The 20510-nt window shown below is 50.6% G+C and overlaps 2 protein-coding genes across 2 annotated transcripts in view; both read right to left on the bottom strand.

Annotated features, from left to right (window-relative positions):
- Positions 1-20510, bottom strand: part of NTN3 (netrin 3) — a 235454-nt gene that overhangs the window by 141642 nt on the left and 73302 nt on the right. The gene's annotated exons all lie outside the window — the stretch shown is intronic.
- On the bottom strand, positions 13196-16342 carry LOC110086928 (noggin-2). Its single transcript, XM_020808200.3, has one exon. The coding sequence runs from the start codon at positions 15016-15018 to the stop codon at positions 14371-14373; it is 648 nt and encodes a 215-aa protein (XP_020663859.3). The 5' UTR covers positions 15019-16342; the 3' UTR covers positions 13196-14370.

Here is a 20510-nt window from a genome sequence, read left to right as displayed (position 1 = left end):
TGCTTCCTGATCTAAAACATCATGTTGGCTGGCAGATTCTTGTCTGAAATCTGTCACAGAAGGAACTTTATTCAGGAAGGACTGAATACTTGTGGGGACAGGGAATAACTTGTTGAAGTTACTTTTTTTGGACTGCAGCTTCCAGAATATCCAGCTAGCATGGTCAATTTTCCAAGTTGTAATGGATGCAAGTCAGGAGAAAGCTTTTGGAAAGTTGGTAAGTTTTCTTCCTGATGAGAACCTAAATATTAAGCTGGTTCTGAATCCAGCTGGGAATCCTGGTCCATCATTGTGGTCCTTAATCAGATGCAAACGGAGAAGAGGGTTCCAAATGCGAGGAAACCCTCTTGTCAGACTCCGCCTCCTATCATCCTTTTGAATGTGATTAATCAGCTACTGAGGACAGGAGATGCATTTCCCTGGCTTATGTCATTAAGTGAATAGATGCTGAGATGACTGATAGCATTTCTCTGCTCACTTGGCCAGTGACAGGCTTAATAGCAAGCTATATATGGAGGCTGCAGAAATGGGGTGGGATTTTTACTCTGTTTCAAAGATGTACGGTTTGGATGAGGAGTCTTGGCAATGACCGCCGTGAAAAAGCCAGGCCCAGAGGGGTCCCCTTTCTGATCTTTTCTCTCTGTTTGCCTCTTTCCTTCCGCTCTCTCCTCTTTGCATTCTATCACCCCTTCTCTCTCCCCCCCCTTCCTCTGAAACTCTTTTTCCTGTCCCCTTTTCCTTCTCTGTTCCCTCTCTTTCTCCCTTTTCTTCCCCACCCAGCTGGCAGCTGCAGAAGCAGAAAACTCCTTACAGGCATCTGAACGAACCTTTTGCTTTGCCTGTGGATCGCCCTAGTCAAAACACTGATCCTGTACCTCAAATAGGAGGAGGCCTTGATCCAAATTTCAAAAATTAGAACTGAGTTTGTTTTGCAGTTGCTCTGTTGGGAAAGGAAACAGCTTTGGTTCATGCGTCTGATGTCACAGCACATAGCACTGAAATATCTTTACAGGGCTGTAAGAATACCTTGTATGAAATATACATGGGTCTCAATGTGTGATCTGACTATTTGAAATTTGGCTAAAGGCTGCGTGCATCCCCAGGGAGAGTCTGAGGCTGTCACATTTGCACTCCTATGTACTTCTGCCAGGGGAGAAGAGGTATACTGTATTTGGGGAGCTAAACTGTCCCGTCCTTGTGCAAGTTAAATCAACTTTGTCACCACTCATGAGTCAAAACTGTTGGGAAATTGCAAAGGTCTTCTTGGATCTGTCACTCCCCCCCCCCCAGCACATATCCAACTGTTCAGACGTTTACAAGGAACCGTCCTGAACTTTGGGACCGAATTATTCTTGTAAAATCACTGACACTGTTTACAGCTTTTTGCAAATGGCACTGTTAAGATATTGCTAGGATACCAAGTTATCCAGGCGATAAATGTGCAAGGCTCCTTCCCAATCTCCCACTTCAAGACCAGCCTCTCTCATTAGTTGTTAATGTGCCTTCAGGTTGGGGGGGGCACTTAGACTGACCCTAATATTTAAGGAGACGTTTAAGGAGTGGTTTTACCAGTTTCACACCCTGAGTGAATTCCCGTGGCTAAGTAGAAATTAGTTGGGAACCCAGGCTTCCAGGCTATTCTGTTACTCCCTCCACTAAACCACATGGATACCCCCTCCCTGTGTACTGTACAACAATTCCCATCCGACCCAACTACCACATGGGGCGTGCACTCGTTTAGAGACGTTCTGCTGAAGCACTTAGTATCTAAGCTGGCAGGATACACACACACATCCCCCCCCCCAATCAGATACTAAATGAAGGCACATGGATGTTCTAACCCCGTCTTTTCTATTCCCAAATAGCTGCTCTTGGGCTACAGTGAAAATTTCTGAGCATTGATACCAGTGTGTAAGGCGGCCATGGAAAAAAAGAGATTATGGAGCCCAGTTTCCATCAGCTCCTGGCTTTCTGGCCTCTGTTGAGAGCCGATGGGAGCAGGAGTCTGACAACATCTAAAGAGTCCAAGGTTTCGCCTGCCTTTCTTCAGTTTCGTTTCCACGACAAACATCGCCACCGGGAGAAAAGCTGGACCGGAGGGACGGAAGGCGAGGCATCCCAGGAGGAGGAAAATGGATGGACCTTCGGGGTCAACAAAGGTCTTGGGCAGCGGCCAGAGGTGTGTCGAGAGAGCTGTATCGGCGACAGACAGGCCCTGATTGGCACCTGCCTTCCTCAGGAACAAATGGATGTGGTAGCCATAGGGTTTGTTCAACTTGGGAGTGGCTTTGTTCCTTTGGAAGCCAGGATCCCTAAGGTCAGTGATCCCTAACCTTGGGCCTCCAGATGTTCTTGGGCTACAACTCCCAGAAGCCTTTGCCACCACTTCTGCTGGCCAGGATTTCTGGGAGTTGAAGTCCAAGAACATCTGGAGGCCCAAGGTTGGGGACCACTGCCTAAGGTGACCTACTGGGCCAGGTGGGAAAGAGGCAGGCTTAGCAGTCGCCTGCCCTGGAGGCCTCTGAGCCGGAGTCTTCCTCTTCGGGCAAAAGGCCAGGTGTCCTCAAACCCTCGCTCAGCCCCGCTGGTCTGACAGGCCGGCTCTTTGCCAGGTGTGGAGGGGAAGGAAGTTGACCCCGGGCATCTCCTGGCCAAGGGCAGAGCGCCTCCCCCCACCCCCACCCCACTCGGGCCACTGCTTGCCTCCGGGCTCCCAGGCGTGGAGCCAAGCGACCCCTTTTCCGGCCGGGCTCAGTGAGGAGCGGGGGGGGGAGGGAAGCCACGACCTTCCCTGCAGGATGCTGTTGGAGGAAGGTCGCAGGGAACCAAGGAGCGCGGGTCACCCAGGAGGGCCAGCGGACGGGGGGGGGGGGCGCGGCAGTCCCGGACGGCCTGGCCCTCCCTCCCCCTCGGGCGGCCGGGAATCTAGGGGCGGCCGCGGCCCCGGCGTCCCCTCTCCCGCTCTCCCCGGCTCCCAGGAGGGGAGAAGCCGCCCATCCTCCGGCTCGGTCGGCTGCGTGACCGAGGGGGCGTCCCCAGAGCCCACCCCACTCCCCCGACACGTCGCCAGGCGAGCCAGCCCGGGAAGGGGGGGGACCCTCCTGCCAACGCTTGTGGGGCGCCGCCGCCAAGAGAATGGGGGGGATGTGTGAGCCACCGCGCGCGATCGCGCACCCAGGGTTGCGCCACGTCGGGGGGGGGGCAGCGGAGAAGGACCAAGGCGAAAGCGCAGCAGCAGCAGCAGCAGCAGCAGCGATCACACCCCCGCCAGGAGTCCTCAGAACAGCAGGAGCAGCGGAGGGAGCCGACCGGGGTTCGGGAGATGTGGAGAAAGATTTATAAGCGCAGCTGTCGAGCAAGGGTTTAAAACGCAGGCTTGCAGCGGAGCGGCTCCTGCTCCCGGGCCGTCGAGAGTGCCTGCCTGTCTGTGCCCTTCGCCTGGGAAACTTTCCTCTCTTTTTTTCTCTTTTTTTCTTTTTCTTTTTTGACTGAATCCCCCTAAGAAACTCCCCCGAGATCTGATTGTGGCGGGCTGTGCTGGGGGGGGGGAGACTTTAAAGGGCCGTGCGCCGCACGTCATGCGCAATCAGAACCGCCCGCTCAAGAGTTTGGAAAAGCAACTTTTTCCTGGACAGCCGCTCCCGCGGTTCTCGGCCGGTGGGTGCTCGGTGGGTGACCCCCCCTGTGCGCCATGGGTGGCCGGCCGAGGCCGGGGCAAGCCTACAGGCCGGTGGGGGCCCCGAGATCTCTGATTCTGATCTGGGTGGGAAAAAGGCTTGGGCTGACAAGGTGGTAGCCTGGGTTTGAGCAGATGGATGGCGGTGATAAGGAGGGAAAGTCCAGGGGGAAGCAAGCGGGAAGAAACCGTGGGAACCACATAGTCTTCCTTTGGTGGATTCTGGGAGTTGCAGTCCAGAAAATGTAATTTTCACCCGCTGTGCTGTTTTGCAAACGGAATTTCCTGAATAGGATGCTACTTCCCCGAATACTTGCGCATTGCACCCCACATGACGCCCCACAAGGTGCCAAAGTCCACTCAGGGAAAGAGAAACAGAAAGAGCCCTAAACTTGGTTACAGAAATTCCTAAAGTTAGCTGTCATGAGCGCAGGTCTGCTCATCTCTTATGGAGCCTCTCTCGGAGTTTGGGAAATGTTTTCTTTTTTTAACTTCAGCTTCCAAAGTTCATCTTCTGGCTTGGTCAATAGGATTCTGAGAATTGTAACTTTTCTGATCTCTGCTGTTTTTACATGAGGGACAAAAAGCTAGGAAAGGACTGCGGAAAGAGGAGAGAAAAAGGAAAGCTACGGGTCAGCCTGTTGATCCAGAACCTACTAATCTACCTGTCGATCTAAAAGAGACAAGTTACACTTGGGAGATCAGAACTGTGGTGCTGAATGAGTGTCTTGAGAATCCCCTGGACTGCAAGGAGAACAAACCTATCAATTCTAAAGGAAATCAACCCTGAGTGCTCACTGGAAGGACAGATCCAAGCTGAGGCTCCAGTACTTTGGCCATCTCATGAGAAGAGAAGACTCCCTGGAAAAGACCCTGATGTTAGGAAAGTGTGACGGCAAGAGGAGAAGGGGACGACCGAGGATGAGATGGCTGGACAGTGTCTGCGAAGCAACCAACATGAATTTGACACAACTCCAGGAGGCAGTGGAAGATAGGAGGGCCTGGCGTGCTCTGGTCCATGGGGTCACAAAGAGTCGGACATGACTAAACGACTAATGAGACACTTGGATTATCTATGTGCCTATTGTACACATGCACACACCCCTTGTGGTTGTTTGTGGGAGGGAGACACGGGGGGGGGAATCTTGATGATCCAGCCTAGAAGAGCGCCTTAAAAAAGCTGGTGAGGTCCTTGAGGACTGGAGTTCATTGTGAAACAGGAGGCATTGCTGGCAAGCTTTGGGAATCATCCTTTAAAAAAATAATAAAAACACCTGAGGGAGCAGAGTGAACTGCCAAAAAAGAGACCAGTGAAGGACTGAGCAAGCTTCATAGTGACAACATGATTCAATGGGCAAAGGAAGACCAAAGGCGGGAAGATGGAGGGACCCCCGTGCGAAAGAGGACAAGGATCCTGGAAGTGGGCCTGTCGAGCCGGTGTCAGTTGCCTAACACGCTTCTGCTTGCTCAGATTCCCCTTTCCACACAATGGTGGAAGACGCAGGAGCCCTGCCTGCTTTTTCATCTGGCCCTCCTTTGGTGACGGTTGAGTCCCCTGCTTGGACTACTCTGAATGTTTTGTAGGGGAAAGTCAAGCAAAAAGGTGGCCCTCCAAATCCTGTTGGGCTCCAAATCCCTGATTCTTAGGCAAAGTTGAGGGAAGCTGCAGTCGAACAACATCAGGGGTGCGACACTTTCCCCATCCCTGCCTTTGCTGGAGGAGCGCCTGGCTGGCTGGCACAGGAAGACTCATGTTAGGTGGGAAAGTACAGTCACAGGCGTGCGACGTTGCTGCAGAAGCTCCATTTTATCTCCAGGAATAAAAGAGGCAGAGGAGAACTGAGATATATTTTCACAGTTTTGTTAAGACCAGCTTGTGCTCCGAGCAAGGAAAAACGGCACCCCAAAACTTGGGGACAAGATACCTTTCCTTGTTTGCACTGCAGGCCAGCTGTGAATCTCCCTCTTATCTTCACTGCAGAGGGTGGGGGAGGGGAGGGGAGAAAGGAATTTCCATAAAGAGCATCCTATGGGGAGAAAGGTGGCATATAAGTACTGTAAATAAAAGTCAAAAAATAAGTGTATGCCCTTCCTGAATTTGGTTGATAAGACACCTGTTTACTTGCCCCAGTCTGGATGAGAAAAGATGCTTTGGGGACTATTGCTACCAGGGTGACCATATTGTTTTTGGATAGTCTGGCAAAAATGTGGCTTTCTCAGGATGGCTCGCTGTGCGCCCCCCTCCCAAGATAGCAGTACTCCTCAGTGCATAAAGCAAACAGTCACCCACATCACGCATCTTGCAGGCAAGAGATTTAAGATACGCCACTGAAACACCACTGGAAGAAGGGAATAGGGAACCACTTGTGAGTATTTTCTACCTAGAACACTCTGAGAAGGGTTGCTGTAAGTCAGAATTCACATGACAGCACAAGTTTCTTTTTTCTTTGGCATAAAAATATACATCTTAGTTTAGGCCACTGTAGCTCTTTGCAGAAGGGAAGGAATGGAAGGCTCTATGGAGCAGCACAGAAACTAGAGGGTCTTCCAGTTTTCTCATACAAAACACACTTCAGTGTGTGTCTGCGTGTATCCGTGTGCATATGGAACTCCTCTACCATCCCCCCCTTAAATAAATGTAGCCATCAATTTCTATGGGAGGTTTATTTCCCAGGTTAGCACAATCTAAGAGGTCTCTGCATGCCCCTGAAATCTAGCAGAACAAAATGCACTAAGACATTAAGGGGCCATTTGTAACCAAATCCCACCACACCAGATACTGCTGGGATTAGGTCAGAAATGTTTTCCCAGAATACCCTCCCCCGCCCCCGAAAATGAGAGAGCCCTCCTACAGATGTTCAGCGTCCACACCACAGATGTTGTTCCTCTTACAAGACAAGCTTTCCCTGCGCCTTTCCAAAGCACCCCACATGTATTTGTGCATTGCACAAGGAAGACACACACACACACTCCGCTCCAAAATAATTCCCCAGGATCTTGGGTATATCCAACCTCATCTCAGTGACTGAGAATAAGTTGAAAAGCTGTTTAGATGACAAAGGCAGGTGGGACATTAAGAATATTGCTGAATATTCAGCGATGCACAGATTTCTCTTTAGTGCTTTCATCCCTCCACCCCCCAACTCATGTCTGTTGCTGTTTTTGCAAAAGTGTATAAAAGGGCAAGCATTGGGGGGGTGATTAAGGATCAGCTTTAAAATTGTGCTTTTACACTATTTTAAAGTATGTTAAGAGCCTGACCAGTCATGGCAATAAAACCCACAGGTAGATACAAAACTTGCCAAGGTCCTATTGAACAGATCACCTGCACAGGTAGCAACCAATCCCAAGGGTGTGTGTGTGTGTGTGTGTGTTTGTGTGTGTGTGTGTGTGTGTGCGCGCGTGTGTGTGCATGCAATAGGCAGATAGATAACCCAAGTGTGCCTTGTCTCTTTTAGATCAACAAGTAGATTGGTAGGCTCCTTTTTCCCCTCCCATCTCTACAATTTCCTGGCTCTTAGTTCCACTTCTAAAAAAAATAACAAGGATCAGAAAAAAGTACATTTCTTAGAATCCTAGTGACCCCGGCCAGCTGATGAAATTTGGAAGCTGAAGAAAATCTTTCCCAAATTCTGAGAGAAGCTCCACAAGCGCTAAGCAGACATGTACTCATGCTTTAGGAGTTTCTGTAACCAAGTTTACGGCTCTTTCTGTTTCACTTTCCCTGGGTGGACTTCCTGAAGCAACAAATCTAAGTTAATGTACAGTATTTTGGTTTCCCAGTTATCTGCTTCCATCATACAGTTCTTCTTGTTTAATAGCCACAGGTTCACCCCACGGTGCTCTCCTAGAATGAATGCAACATATAAGTTACATTGGCTACCAGTTGCTGTCCAGGCCCAATTCAAAGTGCTTGTTTTGACATATAAAGCCCTAAACGGCTTGGGCCCTGGATACCAGAAGGACCGCCTCCTTCCAGTTAAGATCTAACCAGGGTCCCTTTTGAAAGAGCCGTCCCTCAAGGAGATAAAAGGGACAGCTTGTAGAGAAAGGGCCTTTTCGGCAGCTGCCCCCCAGACTATGGAACGCCCTCCTGACTGAGATTCGTCTGGCGCCCACGCTGATGACATTTCGGCGCCAGGTCAAAACCTTCCTGTTCCAAAAAGCTTTTAATTGAAATAATATCAGCTGTGGATCCCGTGGCAATTTTTACAGTATATATTTTTAATTGCATTTTAATTATTTTGCCCTTTTATTGTTGCCTTCTTATTGTATTTTAAATGTTGTAAGCTGCCCAGAGATCTTCGGGTAATGTGGGCAGCATATAAGTTTAAATAAATAAATAAATAAATAAATAAATAAATAAATAAATAAATAAATAAATAAATAAATAAATAAATAAATAAATAAATAAATAAATATTCCTATAGCATCCATTATTTGACTTTCCATGGAATCAGCCCAGGGGTTCTTGGAGAAGTGCTGCCCGTGCAGAGAACTTGCCATCAGAAAGCAGCTTTCCCCCTTGGATGCTATATTCAAAGGCCACGGCTTCCTTTATATGGATGTAGAGCATGGGTCAGAACAAATAGGAACTGATTGCTAAGACAAAACAGGCAACCGCTCTGATTTAGCACTTTTCCCTGATTTTCCCAACAAAGATCCCCTCTGGGGAGAATAAAAGTGCAAGCATGGTGTTTCAATTGTGCAATCCTGGTGGACCATTGCATGGAGGAGATATTGCTTTCAAATTCACCTTCAGCAACAATAGTCACTGGGACCAGTCCTGATAATACCACTTAAGGCGCCTCGCAGGATGCTGATAGGGATAAAATGGGGCCTTTCCTGAATTCTTTTGAGGAAGGACATGATAAATAAGAGATCTCAGTATCTCATTACTGGCCTGGAATGAGGTCAGGCTGGCTAGAATTTTCGGTCCTTTCCTCAAAGACACAAGATATGTGCTGAGTTTAAGCTACGGAGCACATCTTTCGAAGCCATTCAAAAGTGTTGTAGCAACAAACCGCTTTCTAGAAGTACAACTCCCATCATCCTTATACTTCATCCACTTATTTTGTGCCCTGCTCTCATTTTTATTCACAGTGTTTTCCGGGCTGGGAATGGTTACTTTGGGAACTGCATCTCGTAGAATCCCCAAGGTAGTTAGCCAGTGGCTATGCTGACTGGGGGATTCTGGGAGTTATAACTGGGAAAAGAAACTTTCCAGCACGCACATCATCCTTATGACACTTCTTCAAAAGCATGCCAAGGCCCCCCTCTTGTTTCTCTGTGCCCCTATTTTTGGAAAAAGGGGGAGAGAGATTTGTTTCCATTAATTTAATATATTTTAAAAAGGATTTCCTCATTTTTGTACATTTCTTTATGTTCAAAATGGGAGGAAAGATTGAACGGTTGTGGGTGGAGGATTAATGTAAAACAAAGCCTTTGGCTTTGAATGCTTCGTTCTTAAATGACAATTCTTCAGTATTTAACCATATTAATACTGAGAGTGTGATGTGACAGTGAGAAAGAACCACATCTGATCACACTTTGCTCAGAGTGGTCTTCCTTAAACCAACCCTTCTGTCCATGCTATTTCTCTGCCTGATCATATCCTGAATTAAAGTTGCCACCCCCGACTGTTTTTTCTGAGAGGCTGCTTCACAAGCAGGTACAACAGTGTCCTCCCCTGGTAAAATTAGTCAGAGCAAATGGGTAAAGATCTGTTCAGTTCATTTTGAAGAATTTGCCAACATTCATATTCAAGAGAAAATGAACTTGAGGTTTTAAAAAAAATTAATGCAAAAGGAGGTAAACAGATTTTCCTATCCCTGCCATCTGGTCCTCAATTCTATTAGCACCCACTGGATGAATTCAGCATTAATGGGAACTGTTATTTCACCCTGTTGCAGTAGAATTAAGTTGAGCCACAGAATACCTGCTTTCAGAAGGGCATTACAGAAATATGCAAGCACCATCTAGTGAACTTAAGTCTTATTCTGAATCGGGTCAGCAGCCTCTAATAGGGTTCCACACACAGGGAAATTTAAAGAGTGAAGCTCAGCTCTTGAAAACACTGCTTGGTGTGTGTGTGTATATGTGTGTGTGTGTGTGTTTGTGTGTGTGAAGATCACCTGGGTTACTCAAGGTTGCTCATGGCTGGTTGACATGACTGGAGGTCTAAGGCTTGGCCCAACCTGGCATTCCCATAGGACTTCAGAGAAATGAATGGGCCTTGTTGCAGGGAGAAGACCTTTAGGATCAAGGACTACCGTACAAAAAGATGTTCAGTGTGGTGTAGTGGATAGAGTAACAGACTAGGACTCAGGAGGCCTGGGTTCAAATCCTGGTGCAGCCACATGGAAACTCACTGAGGGTAGGTGGGGAACTGGTAAAACCACTCCTTAAAATATCTCACTTACCTTGAGAGCCCTGTTAGGGATCCTATAAATCAGCTCTGATTTGAAGGCACAGAACGACAAAAACAACTTCTACTACAACTACAAAAACCTACTGTAACATATCGGAAAAAGCTTACCCTCCCTTCCACTCTATCTTCTGTGCCAGGTGTGTCTCTGTGTTGCACACACAGGGCAACAGTACTATAAACTGAGGGTTATGACAATGTTTCACAAGACTTTTGGATAAAATGTGAAACACAGAATGTCATTATAAGCTAAATGTTTTATGTCAGTTGTAAGTGAGGGGGGAGAGACATGCAATTAATTGAAGATGTAATTTAAAAGGCAAGCATTCTGTTAGAGAGAGTATCAGTTGGCCCCTCCTTGTGAGTCAACTCAGGATGAGGGCCATCTAAGCAGGCCTGTAGTTGCTGACTTGGGATCGAATAGGAGGATCCCTTGCATACGATTCTGTATCTTGAATCCAAACCCCTTTAGTTGCCTGCGTATATGGCCATGTGGATTCATGTCCAACCTGAGCCTCAATTCAGAGCCGTTTGTGACCTATGGCTTTAGTTCTGAAGTCTAATTGGGGTCAAGGGCCAGTTGCATCCAGGAGGAGCTGCATGGAACCCAGTGGGACCCTCTTCCTGGGAATAAGTCCACATACTGACAGGCTGCCAGTTCTGCAGAAGTCCCTTTGAAGTCAATGTGACTTCTTAGCCATGTGACTGACTGGACTTGGGCCACTGCATGTGGCCTTGGGTGAGATGTTATCCTTCTCTCTTTCTCTTCCCCCTTTGAAATACTCTTAACTTCCAGATACCTTTCTACACCAGCCTGTCAATCAACAACCCCCCCATGTGCCAGTCACTGCACAGGACAAAGGATTCGGGGGTATAAAGAGGGCACATGTTCAGTGCATGGGCTGATAAAGGGAGACCCCTTTGCCCTAGACAAAGGGAGAGTGTGACCGAAAATCAGGAAAGTTGTTTGTCTTGGCTTTGCTTCCACTACAAACTCTTAATCCACTGGCCAGCACAGTCCCTTTATTCTTTTCAGACTATGAAATTTACTTTCTGAACTATGACTCCCTGAATTGTTCAGTGGTTGGAAAACGTACTTTTTCAACTACACTACTCCCGCCGCGTTTTTAATTTGGAGGGATTTTTTAAAAATCTTTTTTCCTTTTGGAGAACTATGTAAAAGCATCTGTCTGAGACACAGTGAGGGCTGCAGCCCCCACTGTCTGTGTAGCTCTCTGTCGGAGCTGAAACAGCAGCTCCCTTAGGGTGCTGAGTTCAAGTGCAAAGCCTTTCTGATCCAGGCTTCCCTGCACTATTTAGTACTGAAATATATTCATTGGTCAAAAATGGAAACCATGTTCTGGATTGTCTTGGTGGTGATCCAGCCCTTCTGATTGGCAACATCCCCCCCTCCCCTGTAACCACTTTAAGCAATCTTCCCCTGGACCCAACTCTCTGAGCCACACCAGTAGCTGGGTCTGGGAGGCGTCGTTTAAATTTCCCATAATACCCCTCACAGAATGCTCATTACTGGCTTTTGGCGGAGGGAGGGGGTTGGGCAAATGCCACCACTCCCAGCGCCTTCCCCATCATTGGTTTGACTTTAGGGTTGATAAAAGCTGCAGCCCAACAACATCCAGAAATAGGCAGGGGATTTTTAGATTTATTTTTTCACTACAACGACCAGAATTCAGCAGGAATTCCTGCAGCTAGAATTCCGGTAGCTTTAGCAAAAACGAACAAAAAAACCTAGTTCTCCAAGGTTTCTGGATGCTCACTTGTTCTTTGCTAAGGCTCTGACTGGAGTAATGGGAGGCCAAGCATGGAGAAGGCCATGGATGGAGCCTCCTAAACTCTGTGGGAACTGCAAGGCATTAGGGGACAGTAGTTTCTCTGTTCATTAAGTTTTGGTAGAGAGTGCCTCTCAGAGAACTACTGCTCTCTCTCATAATGCTTTGCAGGTCCCATGAAGCTTAGAAAGCTCTGCTCATGTCCTTTCCCATGCTGTCATCGCTGTTGCTACAGACAGACCTTGGCAAAAACAAGGTGCGTATCCTGAAGTTCCTCTGAGAGGTCTGGGTTTTTGTTTTTTTGTCTGTTGTGAGCGTGGGTTGGAACTAGAGTTGTTGAAAATTATTGACAATTTTCCAGGTAGTATAGGCCCAAGATATTTTCCTCGCCGAGATATAGGACAAGACAATGTCTCCTGCTTGTTGCCTCTACAGAAGCCAGTTGGACTGGTAACTTAATCTCACTTTAACACCATGATGCGATAGGATCCTTTCTGCCATCACCTGAAGCAGCATGCTGGTTTGGAAGAGGGGAAAAAGGATGGGTTGTGTGGCATAAAGCAGCTCTCTTCATTTATACCACCAGGTCACCCTGAATGTGTCTGACCTCTGATGCTAATTAGAGCAATAGGTCTCGATTTGTACCTGGATGGGAGGCTACCAAGAAGGAGGAGGGCCTTGACAGTGATGCGAAAGTCTTGCCTCAAAGTCTGGGGAGCTGCTGCCAGAGTGGCCCATACTGGACCAATGGGCCAGTCTGACTCAGTATCAAGCAGATAATTCCCCATTGAGGTCATTTCCTCAGTCTGTCTAATGAGAGGGACCAACATGTTTCCAGAACATCACTGTTGTTGTGTTCATCTTTGAGAGGAAAGGTGAGCAGCCTTGACTAAGTCCAGGGTCCGTGGGGCACAAGATTGCCCAAAACCTGCATCACCACCAAAACAATCCAGAACATGGTTTCCATTTTTGACCAATGAGTATATTTCAGTACTAAATAGTGCAGGGAAGTCTTGCGAACCATTTCAAGGACAATTCACCCCTCATTCAGGGTTTTCTACCCAAACAAGTGGGGGTTCAGGGAGAGCAAAACTAGTCAGAGGCACAGGCTGTGCAAAACGCCCATTATGATTGAGAGTCCATCACATATCTGAGGTTTAAAATAATTGCATAGTTTGGCTGATGCTAATAGATTTCATGGGCTTTCAGATCAGGTGGGATCTCCAGTTACTTATCCCCAGATATAGATACAAGACACATGCCTACCATCAGGACATTTCTCAAGAGACCAGCAGAACATCATTAAAGTGTTTCTTCAAAGATAGAGTTTATTGCTAAAAATGTTTTGATCAGTCATGGTTGATATGTACACTGATACGTTGTAAAAGGAATATTCAAGTAAACATTTTCAATATTTTCTGGCATAATCTCTAGCTTTCCCCCCTTCCTATACACAAACATTGAAAATAAATAAACTGTACACCAGAAATTTCTTTTAACATCTCTACATTACTATATGTATTCCAAAGAAACCCAACAAAAAAACAGTCACTCTTTTATAACATCATACTTTTTTTTAAAAAAAAATCTCCTTAATCAATATACATTAACAAAAAACCTAGACGACTCTGAATATTAGTCTGAAGATCAGTGACATGTTTGGAAGAGAGAAAAAAACAAGAATACAGGAAACAGAAATTAAACATCTTAAAGGGATGTTGGGAGGTATCATAAACCATCTTAATAGGAAAAAAAATGTCCCCCTTCCCATCTGCTGAAGGAAAGTGTTCAGTTTTGAAAGGGTTGGGTTCAACATATGGTCCTGTATCGTCATAATTTTATTATTAATAACAACAATAAAAATAACCAACGAAAACACACTGCTGAATTTTCCCCCCTTTTAAATTCTCTATATTTACAAAGGATGGTAATTTTCCTTTTGTTAGAATGTTATAATAGGTATAAAAATAAACATCTTATTGTAGTGCTTAGCTTTTCTCTGGCCTGCACTGCAGTTCCTTTCAGGATATGCTTTTCCTCTCTATTTCAAATAATATAAAATAATTAGAAAAAAAAATACAGTGCAAGGGGCCGCTAGAGGAAAAATGAGGACAGAGAAAAGAATAGGCAAGGTCTCTTGTGAATGTTGTGTCCATGTTTCTGTGTGTCTCGGTCATCTCCGAGGGCTCTCCGAGAGACTGCCAAGTTCCGGAATTGAACATCCGGGCCCTATTCAGGGTTTCAAGGTCATCTGTCACATCTGTCCGCAAGAGAGCTGGACATTCTCATGCCTCCACAGCATGCCTAAGTCCCTCTTTTTTGATGGAACCTGTGCGGGACTGCGAACGCAAGGCCCATGGCACCCATTCCAAAGTCACTGGTGTGGTTTCCAGCAGAAGGTTGCGGCGGCCGATCCACATATCCACCGAACAGGAACGCGCGAGGTCTCTTGGGCCCCTGAACGCCCCAAAGTCCGGCTAACAAGAGCATTTACACTCTGAAATCACAGGGTACTGGACTGGGATCCAGGTGCAATACTTCTGCCTTGACCATCCTTGGCAGTACCACCTCAAGAAGGTCTTGGTGACCGATTTGACCGGCTTACAGTACATGCCTTCTGGGAAGGAACAAGACCTCTCGGCAAAACAGTTCCCTTCCTTGATGTAACGAGGCCAGAACCGGACACCCAGGTCCTTCCAGGTGTACAATACCGGGCAATAGGTATACGCCCAAAGCCACTGCAGGAACTTCCGGCGGGCCTTCTTGCCCATCTTGAGCCTGGTCCCGTAGGGCGTCTCGCCAAGGTCCAGTTTTTTCAGCTCGTTGGGCAAGGGCCCCAACCCTTTGAATCGGTGCAACGGGTCAGAGCTAGAGAGGTTCATCTGGGCGGGGGCCGCCACGGACATGAAGTGGGGGTCAAAGTGGCTCCCCAGCTTCTTCCTCAAAGTCCGATCGTCCAGGTCCTGCTCCTTGGGGTCATACTCTGGGTCCGGATGCTCAATGATGTCCTTGACAGGCAGGTTGTCACTGGGGGAGGGCCGGAGCCGGAGGTAGGGCTGGCAGGAGCTGGGGCGAAGCAGCACCGCCAAGGAAGAGTAGATCAGGAGGGCTTCAGAGACCTTCATGCTCTCCTCAGCCCAGCTTAAGCCAGTCCACCAGCACTTGCAGACAGACCAGCCGCCTCCCCCCCCCCCCCCGCCGCGCCAGAAGAGAACAGGCAGGCACCTCCGTCCTTTGCCGATTCTTCAAAAGCTCCGAGTTAATACTCCACAGTCCTATTTGCCAAGTCCAAGCGATTCATAAATAGGGCCGAGACAAAATCCAACGAGAGGGTTCTTGCTTTAAATAGATTGCCAAGGGGTTAGATGACAGGCGCATGTAAGGCTCCCCCTCTTGCACTCCCTCCCTGCTACTCCACAAGCATGGTGAAGGACAAGTGGGGGGGGGGGGGAGAGAAAAAAAAATAGAAGGAGGAAAAAAGAGAGAGGGGGGTTGGCAGGGCAAAGCCTGGGGGACGTGGATGGGTGGGAGGGACGCGGGAGCCGCCCCCCCTCCCCAGGCAAGCCTTCCCACCCAAAGGGCACCCAAATTGTTCTTTTTTTCCTTCTTTTTTTTTGTGCTCCTGGTCAATTCACCCTCTTCTCTCTCTCTCGCTCCCAAAAATTCACAGCGGACCGGTCTCCATCCCCATGGTGACAGCTGGACTTAGACCCACGACAACATGTCTAGACGGTATGACAGCGTTTGGCGTGAGACTGGAGCCCAAGAATAAAAACCTCGTTTATAGATGGGGGGGGGGAAAGACGACTGTGGCGAGGGGGGTGGTGGGGAGCGCTGGCTGCTGCAAAGGGGGTGGAGGAGAGGTTAAAAAAAAAGAAAGAAAGCGAGGGAAAGTCACCAGCCGTGGGTCCAGCTGAGTCGGGTGGGGGGGGGGGGCTCCCCACTTTCCTTCTTCCACCCCCTGGTTCTGCTTTTCTGTCTCCTCTTCCTCGCCCCCCCAGGACGGGGGCCTCGACGTGCAAACGCCTTGTTCTCGCTCGCTCCGGCAAGGCGATCCTCTCACACGGCGGCCGCCCCGCACGGCAAGGGCCCGGCGGCTCCGGGGGAGCTTCTCCTCATGGTTGAAGGCGCCTTCCCGGCCCGGGCGCTGCTCTGTCGGGGAAGCGGAGTGGCGGCTGGGTTGCAGGCAGGCGCGGAGCTCCCGGTCCGGCTCCGGAGGCCGACGGGCAGCAGCAAGCAAGCAGCCTTCGCCCGCGGCGCCCTCCCTCGGCTTCAGCAGCGGCGCCCCCGGCTCAGCTCCGCGTTCATCATCATCATCATCATCTTCGCCGCCGCCGAAGCCGCTCAGGAGGCGCCCGGCAGGGTCGCGGAAAGGCCCCCGAGCGCCCGCCGCCGCCCCACAGCCCGGCCGGTCTTGGGCGGGCGGGCAGCCCCGGCGGCGCCCGGCGAGGAGGAGGAGGAGGAGGAGGACGCCGCCACGAGGCTCGGGAGGGCGGCGGGCGGCGCGAGGTCCTCGTCCTTCGGCGCGGCGCTTCGCCCACCGAGGGCCACCATAAAAGACCTCGAGGAGCGGCGGCGGAGGGTCGGGGGTCGGAACCGAACCGGGTCGCGCGCGGGGCCGGCTTCCCCGCGTGGAAGGGAGGGAGGCGGGCAGGCAGGCAGGGAGTCCGGCAGCAGCCTCGGCGGCGTCGGCGGCGCGCTCCCCTCGGCTCGGCTCGGCTCTCCTCCGCTCTCCCTTCCTCTCGCTCGCCGCCTCGCCACCAGTCCTCCGGCCGGGGAGAGGGACCGCGCCGCCCGTGTGCCGGCGCAAGGAGCCCCGGGAGGCGGCGGCGGCTGCTGCTTCTTCCTCCTCCTCCTCCGACCTCCAAGGAGAGCAGCCGGCGACGCGCTCCGTCTACCTGCCCCCGGGCTGGGCGGTCAGTCCTCGGGCGCAGCGCTCCTGCTCCTTGTCCTCCGGCGGCGGCGGCGGCGCTGGCTCCGTGCTCGGGGGCTCCGGGTCCTGATCCGCCTGCCTCCTCCTCCTCCTCCGCTCCGGCTCCTCGCTCTCGCGCCCGCTCCTTCCCCTTCGCCGCCGCCGCGCGACTGCCGCGCTCGCCCCGCTCAATCCCAAGTTAAATATCCCCCCCTCGGACGGAGCCAAGTGTCAGCGGCACGGCCCACCTCTGTCACTTGCCCCACGTTGCCTGATTGACAGCTCCCCGGCTCGCTCCCTTCGCCCTCCTCGCGGTCTCGCCTTGCCTCCCGCCCCCTCCGCTCTCCCCCCCACTCCCCCCCACCCCGCAATCCCAAAGGGAAGGCCTGCCTGGGTCCTAGCGCCACGCCGCTCTCCAGCTCCCCGATGGCGTCCGGGAGACCAGGCGGCCGGCACGGGAGGGGACCGGGGGGGGGGGTCGCCCGCAATCTTTCAGCAGGAGGGCGGGTGGGGTGGGGGTGCCGGCGGTCGGGGCCCGGGTCCAGCCTGAGGAGGAGACCTGCGAGACTCGGCGTCTTAAAGGGCTCCCACGTGCAGATGGAGAGGGGAAAGAGCAGCCGGAGGGGGGGGGGGCTCCCGGGGCCAAGCCTTGTAAGGTGCACGGTCCGGGGGCGGGAAGAAAGCTGGGCTTCCTCCCGTCTCCCCCGAAAGGAAAAGCGGGGAGGAGCCGCTCCCCCTTCTCCGTGGCGGCGCCGCCGAAGGCACTCTGGACATGCCTCGCAGCGCTCTCGGCGCGCGCCCACCTCGGCACGCTCGCCATCCAGGCTTCTGACCCGAGAAGTCCCCCCCCACACCACCCACCCTCTGTGGCGAGCCTCCTCTGCGCGCGCGCACTTTCGCCGGTCCGCTGCCGCGTGCAATCCTCACTCGGGTCGCGCGATCTGAGTTCGCGCCGCCGTTCCCGGTATAAGCCGAGCGGCCGAGCGGCCGTTTCCTGGCGCGGAGGGAGGGGACGGGCAAGGCGGCGGGCCCGGGGGTCCACCGTTCTGGGTCCCACCTGGAGGCTTCCCCAGCTTCTCCCGCTTAGACCTCCGTCAATGCAGCTGCGCGAGTTTAGGATCGCGGAGGGTTTTCTCAGGTCCGTTTTCCCACCTACCCATCCCCCCACCCCACGCCAAGGAACGGTGCAGTTGGTGTCAGAAAGCCCCTGTCAAGAACCCAGACACTAGACTAGACCAGAAGAGAGAGGCTTTGGATCAGAGCCGGAGAAGCTGCGGAGCCCGAGGTTGGGAGTTCGAATCCCCGCGGAGCCTCCTGCACAGGGGCTCGGCTCGATGACCCCGAGGGACCCTTCCCGCTCTGCCGTTCTAAGTTGATGAGGATGATTCAGTTTGCCTTTTGAAAAGGATGCTTTCGTGGTCTCTCCACGCCTCTTCAAGTACTGGGACCTTTATTTTTTTATTATGATCATTATCATTTAGGATACACCTAAGCCTACTCAGAAGCAAGTTGCACTGAAATCAAAGAAAAAGAAAAAAAAAGTGAGCGTCTGGGTGGAGTTAGATAAGAACCCTCGGATATGAGATGGGACACTGCGTAGGCCCTCATTTTTAAATTCCATCCGAATTCGAAGTCACTCCGGCGTAGGAGCTCCAGACCTTGGGAAAGGGCGACGGGGGGAATTTTGCCTGTTCGAGATAGATGTCTGGCCTCGAGCTTGCGGGAGGGATCCTGAAGGTGGAGCCCGGAAAAGTAATTTTTTTCCCCAGGCTCCGAGAGTCGCTTCTCGCCTGGCTAGCTGCCCTCGGAGATGGAGCACGGAGGATTTCGTACCAGCGGCTCCCGATTCGTGAAGCGAGTCCCGGGCCTCGGTTTCCAGCTTGGGTCTTCTTGCCTGCGGGGTGCCGGCAGGCGAAGAGTTAACCCTCCGGGGCGGGGGGGCGGCCAAGAGGAGGAAAGCTGCACTGACGGCGGGGCGACCGCTGGGCGCTGCTCTCGACCCTCCAGCGAGGGCAGGGGGCGAGGATGCGGGGCTGGAAGGCGCCGCGCTCCGGCTTCCACGGGCGCTCGGAGCGCACGCTCGCGCCTGGTGTGGCCGCGGGTGCAGCCTCGGGACCGGAGCGCGACAGCGTCCGCAGGCGCCTCCGCCGGGCAGCGGCGCTCTCCGAAGGCCTGGTGGAGGAGGAGGACTCGTGTCCCAGGCGTCTTGCGAGAGCGGCTGAGCCCCAACGTGCTGGGGCTTCGCCTTCTAGCCGGAATGGGAGACAACTTTTTTTACATTATTTTTCTTCCTCTTCTGCTCCTCATCTGCAGTACTCCGAAATTCGTCTCTTGAAAAGGACTCTTTTAATAAAATTGTTCTTGAACCCAGATCTGGGATTTTGCTGGTGTCTCTTTTTCTACTCACAGCGCATGGTTTCCTATAATGTGCAGTATGGCACATTTTGAGGCAGGTGGGGTGAGGTGGCAGCATCCATCACAAACTAAATTTGGAGGGGAAAGAGGGACATATGGAATGTAAGAAGGACCTAGGTTGTTTTTAAAATTATAATCATGAATTAGGGGGGAAATGACATGGAGGAAAGGAAAGGGATTCTTGTTTGTTTGTTTATTGTTTATTTATTTAAATTTACCCTACCTTGCTCCTACCTTTTAAGGCAAAGTGGCAAACAGTAACTTAAAACAGATGCAGATAAAAACTGAGTTTATAAGTAGCTGCAGAAGCAATATGTAAATGGATAAAGGTAAAGGTAAAGGTAAAGGTTCCCCTTGACAATTTTTGTCCAGTCGTGTTCGACTCTAGGGGCGGTGCTCATCCCCGTTTCCAAGCCATAGAGCCAGCGTTTTGTCCGAAGACAATCTTCCGTGGTCACATGGCCAGTGCAATTTAGCTGTTACATTCCCACCGAGGTGGTCCCTATTGATCTACTTGTATTTGCATGCTTTCGAACCGCTAGGTTGGCGGGAGATGTAAATGGATATCATGTCAAAATTCAGTACGACTATGATGCTTTAATACTGAAATTGTATTGAAAAATATTGAAATAGGGACAGACACTGATGCTATTCAGATTTCTGAATGCATCTGTTCAGAAATAAACAGCACAACACAAATCCGGATTTGAAGAAATAGGACTCCATCTTCAGAACTTCCCTCCCTTTGTGTGAACGCATCTCACATTTTATTTCAAAAGTTTCCCATGTTTAAAATCTCTCTTCCTTCCTATTTTGCTTTGTTCTTAATTCCTTCCCTGTTTATTCTCAAGTTATTCCCCCTTTTCCTGTGTTTTTGTTTTGTTTTGCTTTGCTCCTTCCAGCTAGAAAAAACCCAAGTGAATGCTTGTTTATAGGGATGCACAAGGAGCCTTGTGGTGCAGTGGTTAATCTGCAGTACTGCATCCATAACTCTGTTTAGAACCTAGGTTTAATCCCAGGTAGCCTGCTTAAGGTTCACTCATCCTTCCATCCTTCCAAGGTCTGTAAATTGAGTTCCATGCTTGCTAGGGTGAGGGGATGTGTAGGCTGCAGCAGCAGCATCAAAACTACTGTAAACCACCTAAAATAGTGCTTATATAAGCAGCATGCCTTGCTTTTTGCTTTTGCAGATCATCTACTTATGCAGAAGGAGGACATTTTTATAGGACAGCAATAGTCCTTTCCCCATATCTCTTACCACCCCCAAAATAGGGCAATCAAAACTTTTCT

This window comes from Pogona vitticeps, chromosome 13 (assembly GCF_051106095.1).
Source record: "Pogona vitticeps strain Pit_001003342236 chromosome 13, PviZW2.1, whole genome shotgun sequence".
NCBI classification, from domain to species: Eukaryota; Metazoa; Chordata; class Lepidosauria; order Squamata; family Agamidae; genus Pogona; species Pogona vitticeps.
This window is presented reverse-complemented; position numbering and strand designations above follow the sequence as displayed.

Coding starts and splice junctions, on each gene's coding strand:
- LOC110086928 (XM_020808200.3), bottom strand. CDS start 15,018: ATGAAGGTCTCTGAAGCCCTCCTGATCTACTCTTCCTTGGCGGTGCTG.